Source organism: Protopterus annectens, chromosome 11.part0 (genome assembly GCF_019279795.1).
Source record: "Protopterus annectens isolate FY-2018-M chromosome 11.part0, PAN1.0, whole genome shotgun sequence".
Taxonomy (NCBI): Eukaryota; Metazoa; Chordata; order Ceratodontiformes; family Protopteridae; genus Protopterus; species Protopterus annectens.
In genome coordinates this window covers 440,972,426-440,984,596 of record NC_056745.1, presented here as the reverse complement: position 1 = coordinate 440,984,596, position 12,171 = coordinate 440,972,426, and the positions used below count along the sequence as shown (strand labels likewise).

The following is a 12,171-nucleotide window of genomic DNA, read 5'->3' as shown; positions in this document are numbered from 1 at the left end:
TGTGGAAACATTTATTTTCAAAATCAGCTGTAATAACTAAATCCAAAAATTGTGCTGCTTTTCCATGATTTCATATAGTGAAAGTAAGAAAGTCCATACTAGACTTTAAATCCATAACGAGCTATTAAAATTAGCTGCTGAACTATTCCATAAATATTAAAGTCATCTATATAATGTCTATAAATAGAAAAGAGTGGGTGAACAATTAAAATCTCATGTTCCCACCAACTTGTAACTAAGTTAGCAAAGGACGGCACCATTCTTGCTCCCATCACAGTACCTTTGTTTTTTCTAAAGAACTTATCAAACATAAAAAAAATATTTTTCAGTACTAACTCTTATAAGGTACACATTGTGTTTATAAAAACATTGTCAAAGTCAATAAATGCACTTAAGTATTTTCTGACAAAATCAGTACCTTATCTTGTGCAATACATGTATACAGAGAAACATTTAAAGTAAAAAGCGTGGTTTCATGTCAATCTAGCAATACCCAAGAATCCTTGAGATAAAATCTAGATTTTTGGACAATAGAATTAAAAATATAGTCCAAATAGACTGAAATAGTTTTAGTTTTACTGAAATTTGCTGCTATAATTGGTCTAACAGTTGAGTTAACAGCATCCTTATGGATCTTAGATATTCCAAAAAATCTGGCAATTTTGGTGAATTCAACTTTCAAGTACTCAAATAAAACAAAATCAGTCTGATCCTGATGTAAATAGTCAAGCAAACAGCAATCTAAACTTGCAAATTGCTTACAAATATATGATCCCCAGTAACTTCATAACATTTTACATCTTCTAACAGATTTAAAATATTGTCAAAATACTCAATGGAATTCATGGGAATGATACCACTGCCTTTATCTGCTTTTAGAATTCTAAGATTTGACTGTCCCTTCAGTTCTAATAAAGCTTTCCTTTCAGCAGATGTTAAACTGAAGTACTTTTTAACAGGTTTATTGCTAAATAACTGATAAAGCTCACTTTCACAAGTAAGCACTCAGTTGTCCAATGTAAGGTGACACTCCAGTTACAAAGGAAACACACCAGATTCCTCCAGCAGACTATAACTGAAATGAATGGACTGGAAACACCACAGCTAAATAAACAAGTATAGTTTAATTTCTAAATGATTTTCACCTTCAGTAATTCAGTACATTATTATGTACCTTCAGTACATTATTTTCATTGGTATACATTTTCTTAGAGATGTACAAGTAATATTGCAGTTCTCTTTATTTCAATCTTAGAGATGTACAAGTAATATTGCAGTTCTCTTTATAACAGTGTGCTGGATCATGAGAGATGGTGGTGCATTTCCAGTATTTTTTATTGTAGTGCGACCATGGTGTTGTACATAAATTGGAGGGGGGGGTGGACCTCCCTACATGGGGAGGTGCAGGTTTTTTTTTTTTGGTTTAGATAAGTTGATTTTTGATAAGATGAACTGCAATGCATCCATACACGTTTGTGCATATGTGTATGTGTGTATATATATATATATATATATATATATATATATATATATATATATATATATATATATATAAAATATAACATGTGTGCATGTATGTCTGGTTACATTTCACTGTCAGATTATGCAGTAACAATAAAGTGAACTGATTTTTTTTTTTTTTTTGAAGTGCAGTGCACATTACTGAATCCCAGAATTGTTAATCTTGGCATTGTGTATGAGTTAAGGTTAGGGTAAGGAGTAAGTAAAGTGCTAATGTGTATATATATATATATATATATATATATATATATATATATGCATAACACTAAATGTATGTCTAGGTACTGTTTCCAAGTGTCTTGTGTAGCAGTGCTGGTAGGAAAAGGGTTTTTCCCAATTTACTATGTAAGGCTGAAGTTAGGGTTAGCAGACATGAGTTAAGGTTAGACAGGAGGTTGAAGCTATTCTTTCACATTTTGTGGACATAAGTCTAAATAATATTAATAGCTAAATCAGCCGGAACCATGAAACTAAAGCTATCGTCTGAGATTTGGAAATGCAAGCTTTTAAGCAGATTTTCTAAGTGAAGATTAATCAGGATCATAAGCCATTTCTTGCGGAAATTGAAGAACAGAAAAGAAGGAACAGATTTGCAAGTGGGAACTTGGGAAGAGCATAAAGCATGATTAACTATAGGAGAAATGGTAGCTTTTGAAAGGATGTGAAGTATGGCCCAGTGTCCAGAAAGCAAGTCACTTGGAAGATACATTTTTAACAGTTCAAATGAAAAGTGATTTCTTTTTTCTGTGAATGCTTATCTAAATTTTGTGAATATGTATATTTGCTGATGTTGTTGCTTTTTCCAGAACATTAGTATTATTTTTTGTTCACTTTTTCTCTCTTTCTTGAAAGATTTTCTGGCTGATTGGATCAACATTTATAATCATTTTCGCTTCTGTGATAATCCCAGTACTAGGCTGGCGATGGCTGATTCGTATCTCCATAGTCCCAAGCATTGTTCTTATTGTGCTATTTAAGGTGAGATTGCTTCCTCCACTATTGCTGTTAATTAGAAATTTGTATTTTTATGAAAGATAAATAAAGCTAGGTAGCTTACAGAAAATGGTTAAATGTAGTATGATGCCTGGAGGAATAGGAGTTGCTGCAGTTGCAGTTTAAGAAAACATTTAAAATGAAGCCATACAGATGCAAATTTAAAGTGACTTGGTCATGATCATACATAGTATAGTAGTGAGTTATGTCAAGATGGACATACGTTGTTGTAATTTAGTATTTATTTGGGCCTATTTTTTATAAGAAGCTTCATAAACATTTTATTAAGCCACAGACAATGTGTTCCATCTTGACATCACTGTAGGCAGAGTGAGTTTTGTATCCATAGCCTGTAATAAATGTACCTCTATGCATGTGTGGCAGTGCAGCCATTAAAGTCTATGGATGCATTTCACGCATCTATTACTATGATGTCACTGAGGTTAAGGTTTAGTTTTCATTTCAGTGGCATGACCTTAGGGGAAAGCTGTGATATAAAAATCTTTTCCACCAGCAGAAGGCACTGCCAGACACCTCTCGTAATGCTGTGGAAATGTTGTTTTTGCACTTCATCCTTGTGTAGTGCAAAGGTAAAAAAACATTTGATGACCAAATCACTTTAAGTGTTAGCATTTGGTGAATTAAAGAATGTGATACAATAACATGTTTTTGGCCAGTTTGTTGACAAAGATGTAGGTGTTCAGCTGTGGATTCATCTGGTCAGTCAAGGACTGGAGAGTCAACCAAGAGAAGGTGAGAGAAAACAGCTGATGGCCAGTTCACTCTTCTCGAAAAGAAATTCCTGCTGCATTGTTGACCTGCAGTAGTTTAGCAACATAAGAGAAGCTTGTAAAGATCATGATGTTTGTCACCACATTTGGAGAAGTTTGTGCAGAAGTATGTGTACATACATAGTGCCTTTGAAAAGCACTGAATGTAGAGTTTTGCAGATGGTAGAAGCACTAAGTACATATAAAGAGAATACCCAATAAATGTTAGTTTCTTGCCTTTTTTGTCTTGGTATAAGGGCCTGTAAGATTAAGTCACTTTTGAAAAGTAAATGGCAATGGAGATATGGCTTTTGGTGTATCAGAGGTGGAAGGGATGATGGAGTAAGAATCAGGAAATGAGACATCAAAAATAGAAAGATAAGTACTAGATTGCTTCTTTATTCATTAAATGGTGAGGATCTTGCCAAACACACGTAGGTTATTATGAGTATACTTTAACTTATAAGGTGTTATTATTGTCATATAGAATGCAAACTAAAAAAAAATTGATCAGCAATAGAAGTTATTCCTATAATACTCAGATATAATGATTGTTTTGTGCAGGGGCAGGGAGTCTGCCCCTGTTGTGAGCAACCCTAGTTGATTTAGTAACTCAGGTCAGAAGATGAGCTAGGAAAAGGGAAACACATGGTCAAAGCTTGGTTGTCCAGCCTACCTAATGTTCACTCTTCAGTAGATACTAGGAACGTCTCCCAGGCAAAGGGGCTCAAGAAGATCAGATGCAAGCAGTCCTCCCAATATGGGAGCACATACTTGATTATACAAAGCCTCAATGCTGATGTATTGTATATTGTGCATCCAATAAGTTAGGGTAGCTTGATGTATGATGTTTCTCACCTTCAGTCTACTAACATTCATTTTTTGGGCTACCAGTAAGATGAAGGATGAAATGGGTTAATATCAGGTGTGAGGGCGTTAATCAGCGAAGTGCCATAAGGGTGATTGCTGGGGTACTTTACTATTCAATGTATGGAAGGTGATGACAAACCAAATTAACCAATTTTCAGATAGCATAAGATCACGGTAGCATGTTTAGATTGGGAAAAATGCTAAGTCGGACCTGTAAGTCTTCCACAAAGTAAAATATAAAAGTATGACTAGAAGCCATCACTGTAATAACCCACTAATTAACCTAATGAATGTTGAGTTTTCTCCGGTATTTTTCATTGATTTCACACAAAGTTTATTAATGACCCTTTCTTATAAGAAGCTGGTAGTTTTAGTGTAAACAAATGCCCTTTGGCTTGGAAAAGTGTCACTCTAGCACTGGCAGCTAAGACCCATCTCTTCCTGTACTGCCCAAAAGTAACAGTTGTCATAGCCTGTGCATAAAATCAGACTACCTTCAAAGCCCTGTTAGCTTATTGGCATCTCATACTGTGTGTTGCCTGTGGATCAAAGGACAGAAGTTTCTAATGACCAAAAAGAATGCCCATATTTTAATTTTTTTCTTACAGTTCATTCCAGAGTCAGCAAGATACAATGTTTCTGCTGGAAATGGAGCAGCTGCTATTAAAACTCTGGAAAAGATTGCAAGGATGAACCGTTCATCTTTACCTGAAGGCACATTAGAAGAACCTTATTGGGTAAGAAGTTATATTTTTTTGTCTCAAAAGCAGATGAGATTTAGTTTAAACTTGTTCTACAATATGGCATCATTATATTACAAAGTTTAATGTTTCAAGGTCATGATGGATTGTACTATCCCTCTGGCATAGCACAGCTAAAATAGACCAGTACTTACATTCTAGCTATAAAAAGGATTTTTGAATTGTAAAAATGTTCTTTGCCTCGTTTTGCAATATCATTTCTTTACATACAATGTTTTTGATAAGAAAACATTTTCTCTACAGTAAATCAAGCATACATTTGTTATGTGCTATACAAATGTAAATATGTGGGTTTTATGATGCAATTTATAAGAGTTGCCATGTCAGAGATATTAGAAGATGTTTATATGCATTCCTTCCAAAATCACTTACTTTTTTCTGTCGTGGTCAGGTTGTGGATCACAGTCATTGACTATATTTGAATGAATGACTTTTTACTGCATGTAGATGCAGTAATCCTTTTCCATACAATACCCTTCATCTTATCTTTCTCTGGATACAACTTGTATTTTGAAAGTCATAAAATTAGTAGTAGAGTCTTTGTGATGGAATCTATAGTGCATTACGACAATTGCTAATAGGAGACTTAATGTCACAGGAAAGTGTCTATGATGTCATACTTGTACATGATCTGAAATTGATAATTTCCTGCATAAGCATTTGCTTGTTATCTGTGTTAGAGGCTTAGCAGGTAGCCCACTTGCCTTTGATGCCAGAAAGATCAGAAGGCTGGAAGTTCTAATCCCTACACCACATGTTTGAATTCATGTTCTAGTATTCCTATTGAAGTGCAACATTTGGGGGGAGGTGCACTCCTGAGATGCTGTCCTTCAAATAATATGTTAAACCGATCTACTTGAACTTGAGGTAGCACAAGTGAATATAAAAGATCTCGAAGCAGTTAATCCCTTCTCATTTTGCCTGCATCATGGCCACATCATCCTTAATCAGTATTAATACTAACAAACTCCTGTTGCTTCTGAAAATGCACTGAATGCCTTCTGGGACTAACCTGATCAACAAAACTGAGTAACAGGCTAACTAGATAAATATAGAGATGAGTTAGATTACTGCAGTTAACAAGATTTTTCTGCAACTACCTGTGATAAGTACATTAGATCTAATTTAAAAAAAATAAGACATAAAAAAAATTCCTAAGAAAAACAACAAAGCACATAGATAAACTTCAACCCCACCCCTCAAAAAAAAAATTCAATGAGCCTTTTCTAGAAAGAAGTAAGGGAATCTGCAAGTTCACACACAAATTGCATACTATCATTCAGTCATTTATTCTATGATTACTTGTAGCTTATCCCTGCAATCAGTATGTGCAAATTGTAAAAGCACATCCCAAGCAGTGCGTTAACCTGCAGCAGGATTTGCACTACACACATCCACAGCTATGGGCAATAATATACTGAATCAACAGTTTACCTTCAACACATGTTTGAAATGCAGGAGAAGACCAGATCATAGAGGAAAACATATGTGATCCTAGAGACAACATTCTGACCCCAAAGGAAAACAGAACTAAACAGAAGAACTAAGCATTCTGGAGAAGCACCACTAACTTCTGTGCCATTCTGCCATGCAAGTTGAGCAAAATGCTTAATATTGGAAAAAGGGATGTATTCATTGAATCAGGCTGAAATATGGCCAGATGTACAGTACTAGAGATAAGTATATACTGGAGTCCCTTATGTTTGGGCAGTAGGTATGAGAGAATGACCAAAGCAAAAGTATTTTTAGAAGATGTATATGTGCCTTGGTCATCAGTTGTCCTCTGATGCTTTGTACATAAGATAATTATTTTTATGTTCAATGAATGGAATTGCTTCATTGAATGACAACAGTTGTGTGAACAGATGAAGGTTGATATAATCACATTTATATAAAGAGGGTGTGTGTGTGTTTGTGTTTACACACAATTTGAGCATGTGACTATCTTAATCAGTATTTTAATAATAAACAAAGAGCTGCACTGATTAGATAAAATATACAGTTGGACTCCTTATTGTGAGTAGAAATACTTTGCACATTGCAATAATGCTTGCATTTTAACATGCAGTGATATTACCGTACCACAAGGTATTACTCTGTTGTTACAGCCATTTGCTGTTCATGGAGAAGTCTTGTTGAAGGAAGCCAAAAAATATCCCCAGAGTGTATTTTTAGGGGTTCAATTTCCTTTTGCCTTATTGGTGTATACAATTTTTCACTTTTTCATGTATGTCTAGCATAACCGCTTTTGTCTGTCTGCAATGCCAGCTAACTACACTTCAGCTTGAATGGAGGGGCTGCCATTGATAAGGCAATTTAAGAACATGAAAACAATATACATCATAGTCCTTATTCTACCTTAATGTATCCTCATGACCTACATTTTTCATTTTTTATTTATTTTTTTTTTATTTATTTAACATTTGTTGACCGGGAAAGTCCGACTAGGTTCCACAGATCCTGTTTTCAGCGGAGGCCCGGGGAGAAATGCTCCAGAAGCATGTCTTTAGAATGTGGGAGGAAACCGGAGTACCCAGAGAAAACCCACGCAAATGCAGGGAGAACATGCAAACTCTGCACAGAAGGCACCCCAGCCGAGAATTGAACCGGAGAACCTCTTGCTGTGAGGCAACAGCATTAATCGCTGCACCACTGCGCCGCCCAATACTCTCTCTTCCTTTTTAAGAAACACTGACTTAGATTTCACCAAAAGGATGTAATCCAAGATTGTCTACCTAGGTTAACTATCTCCAAAAGCATTACTTGAGGAGATATGAAGCAAGCGAGCATCTTTATGAGCATTATTTTGTTTTTTTTTACATTTGCCTATGGTTTAAATACATTTACATGGTAGCTTTTGTATAAATTCCACCTAGCATATACCTGACATGCATGAAAAACAGAAAAAAAATCTTCCATTCCCACTTTCCAAATATTTTTGCATTGGTGATAAATGAGGGCTTACCGCCCACTGTCATTTTCTGAGTTCCACAAGAGTTCATTACTCTACATTTTTTTCCTTGTCCTTCCTAAAGCACAGAGTTTACTCACATTCTTGACACTGTTTTTAACTTGCAGCCTCCTGGCTCTTCTTTGTACAGCCTCTATTTGTGCAAACAGTAAAAAGCCATTTGCACCAACTGAATTGTACACCCATCTGGCTTCCGCTTGACCATAATGGCAACAAAACCAGTCTGTTTTCTTTTTTTCACAACACACACATCCTTTACAGATGTCCCAAATACTTATGGGGTAAGGTGATAGAGTAAAAGTAAAAAAAAATTAAAAAAAAAAGAATCAAAAAACATACATTTATTTTTATACATTTGTCTACTGTGTCATAGATGACCACATGTGCCAATGTCATTGTGATCTTAACATAAATCCTTACAGTTTGGTTAAGTTCAATATTCTCAGTGAAAGTGGATGAGATGGTTTCATTGGTTATATTGTCAAAATTATGACTGATTAATGGCTTTTGAGAAGTTTAATTGATGTTACTACACAATGATATTTTCTGTTTTCCATGTGCATAAAGATTACTAATGAAAGAAGCTACTGTCTCAGTTGATCTGATTATAAGGAAAAACTTTCTATAGCTTTGGAAGTATTATTTACCTGTCATGTTTTTTTTTCCTATTGTTAATGTTTATTTTCAGCAATAGGGACTCAAGCTGATGTTAGGCCCTGTATCAATCCATTCTACGTGCAGATTCTTTATATGCCAACAGAAACATATCAAACAATGCCCTGTAGACCAGGCAGAGGCCACCTCTAATTAGCATTAAAAATGTAAAATGGTGACACGTGAACGCTTTGTGTAGTACTTGTTTTTCAACTCTGATTTTTCTACTAAAACACTATATTTTTAAGTTGTATCATGATGGCCTTTATAAAAATTACAGAAAGCAGGACTGTACTCAGAGATAGGTTAAATGAGAAAAGTACACCAGAGGATGGAGTTGAATATTTTCTCTTGAGTGACAGACATACCCATAAGAATTAGTTGATTTACAGAATGGGCCTTAATATAAATTATCATTGATGATCCACAAACAGTATTGAAATGCTTCCTCATTTATTATGGCTTGGTAATGTCCTGATTTCTAGATTGTAGTATGTCCTGCCTTTAGTGGCACTTAATTCCTTCCATAATACATTGTATTGATTCAAATCTTTCTTAATATCTGCCATTTTGTTTCATTCATTGTAACAGGGAACACCACTATCTTACCTTGCGAAAAGCCCTGTAGGCTCCCAGTAATTGCTAAGGTCACATTGCTGTTGAATGCTACCACATTTGAGCTGTTGCATCTGGAGGAATGGTTACCCCTTACCAGTATAGTTGTGCACAACATGGAGACTTGACCCTGAAAAAAACTCCCTTCAATGTAGGTTTAGGAGAAACAGCCATAATAAGGTTGTGTCTGACAGCTGAAATAGCCTAGCTAATGACATCAGAGACAAACTTGATCTTTCCAAAATTGACTTAAATTAAAAGATTATATATAGTTCACAGTTATGCTACTTTAAAGAGAGAGAGAGAGAATGAATGAGAATGACTGGTCCCCCAGACGTACTTACCCTCTGAGATAAAACATATATTCTAGCCACTTTTGTTGTTAGTCATGCTCAGTTGTCATTCTGTTGTGTGTTGAGTATTCTGGCTCTTAATACAGCCAAGCATATGTGTACATGCACACCTATGTATGTGTAAACATATATAACATATATATATATATATATATATATATATATATATATATATATATATGGGTCTACTTTGAAACATCTAAAACCCATAACATCTAATTTCATAATATTGAGACCAGAACATCTAAAACCCATAACATCTAACATTACAAATCACAAGAAAATAACAGCCCCTCCACATATAACAACACCAAACTACCAAACAAACATTTTACTACGTTTCTGCAGGGGGGAAACCCCCTGCACCTCCCATGTGGGGGGCTCTGCCCTCCACACCCCCCATAAATTAAATATACCAACTCCAAGATCGCACTACAGTGGGAAAATTTTTATTTCCTAACCCTACTGTATCAAGCCCCCCTGCAGAAATGTAGTAAAATGTGTGTTTGGTAGTTTGGTGTCATTATATGTGGAGGGGATGTTATTTTCGTGTGATCTGTACTGTTAGATGTTATGAAATTTAATGTTATGGGTTTTAGATGTTCTGATGTCAATGTTATGAAATTAGATGTTATGGGTTTTAAATATTTGGAAGGGGACCCATACAGATATATATATATATATATATATATATATATATATATATATATATATATATATACACACAGCGGAAATGGATAACATCAAATCGACATTTGGTTGACATCTGTTTAGTTTACTCAGTTTGGTCAACTATGCAGAATGTCAGCAGGTGTATGAGACTGTACAATTCTCAGGGATGGAAATATGCCCTTTTTTCAATATTGTGGGATCTTCAAGTTGCTATATATAATTAGCAGGGGGTGTGGGGGGCACATAGTTGGGTGTACTGACAATAGTCATAAATGGGTGTACTGACAGTAGTCCAAACACCAAAAAGTCAACTGTCAAAACATCAACCACAAAATATCGATAACATGAACATAAACACCCTATTATGCATGCTCTGAGCAAAAGACTTGATGCATGCAAAAATAAATAAATAAATAATAGATTAAAACATAATTTATTGTAGGTAGACTGCTCTTTGGAATTCTATCCCATCTATAAAAATTGCAGACCGGAGGGAAGATGAGCTAAAAAATACATTTAACTTAATGCTCTGAATAAGGACAAAACTCTCACTGCTCAGCTACATAAATTGAATGGCGTAAAGTAGTGACCCTGGAACTTCCATACTGTTGCAACACTTACAACAAGATATTTTGGGGTGCATAATATCCATATTATTATAGCACTTCCCACAAGACATTTTAGGGTACAGAACCCACAAACTGTTGTATCACATCCCACAAGTCATTTTGGATTACACTGTCTTATGTCTTCTCTAAGTCCACAAAACACTTGTAGTAAAAGGTGTATTGCTAGATTCCCATGGCAGAAAATGTGTTTGTATAAAGATAACACGTTGATCTACACTTCCAAGGCCAGGACAGAATTCGCATTCTGTCTCCTGAATTACAGACTTGGCAATCAAGATAACGTTCTCTTTCTAGCACTTTAGCATATTATACTGAACAATGGGACTCTTCTGTAATTGGAACACAACCCCCTTTCCTTTGATACACAATCTAGTGAATTACCAGTTTTCCCAATATTTTGAGTGTAAGAATTTTGAGACTAACATTTGCTAGTCATAAAAATGTATTTTAAGTAATAAAAGTAAATCATATTAAAAACAAACAAAAGTGACAGCCATGTCCAGGAATGAAAGCACGCAAGGAAGGGAAAAAAATCTATATTACAACACAGTTTAGGTTTGAAAGAAAAGGAAAGTTAAAAATAATCCAATAAATTTTGTTATACAACATGATAATTATTAATAAACAGATCTAATGCTTCTAACATCTCAGTTTATAGATACGGACTAGTAAGTCCTACTACTGATTTTCTAAAAAGCTCTGTGAAGGTTTAATCTTCCAGTAAAACGTAATAGTCTGCGGCCATAGCGACCATATAAAACTCAAATATCATTGTTTTTGTCATTTTCTTTTCGTATTAAGGATAGCAGATTGAAATCTCGCTGGAATTGATAAAACCTATTTTATATTTTTCTTGGTTCTAATCTGCCATGTGTTGAGGCCACGCCCACCAGCAATAAATAATACCTGCCCTTTTTGTGTAATCTTAAAGGCATGTAATGTATGTTTTAGATCATTTTAAATGGAATGAAAATACCCCCTATGAGACATACTGACCTTTTTCAGCTGGTGGAAGGAATCCTGGTTTTGATTCTGGACTCCTCTGTACAGATGTTTGTCTTGTTCTCTCCCTCCCCCTCCCCTCATTCTTATACTAAATGAATATATCAAGCTTTTGCTTTACTTCTTTAAGTGTATCAGCCTATCACACTGTGCCTCTGGATCCTCCTTCTCTCATGTTTTTATAGAGCTGTAAAATGGGAGCAAGCTTTTCCTAACATTACATCAGTAGTCAAATAAGGGGATGCAGCCACCTGGTAGAACAATTCTTAGGGCTGTTTGAACCTCTACTTGTGTGAGAGAATATTCACGTGTTCATCGCTCCTACTGCTGCAGTAATCTTTGGGCTATATGGGTTGCTTG

At 35.2% G+C, this 12,171-nt stretch overlaps 1 protein-coding gene across 1 annotated transcript in view; it reads left to right on the top strand.

Moving 5' to 3' along the window:
- SVOPL (SVOP like) overlaps window positions 1-12,171 on the top strand; it is a 716,183-nt gene that overhangs the window by 425,346 nt on the left and 278,666 nt on the right. The window contains exons 8-9 of the mRNA XM_044087938.1: window positions 2,374-2,499; window positions 4,763-4,891. Coding sequence (XP_043943873.1) covers window positions 2,374-2,499; window positions 4,763-4,891 — 255 coding nt within the window. The remainder of the gene's footprint in view (window positions 1-2,373; window positions 2,500-4,762; window positions 4,892-12,171) is intronic.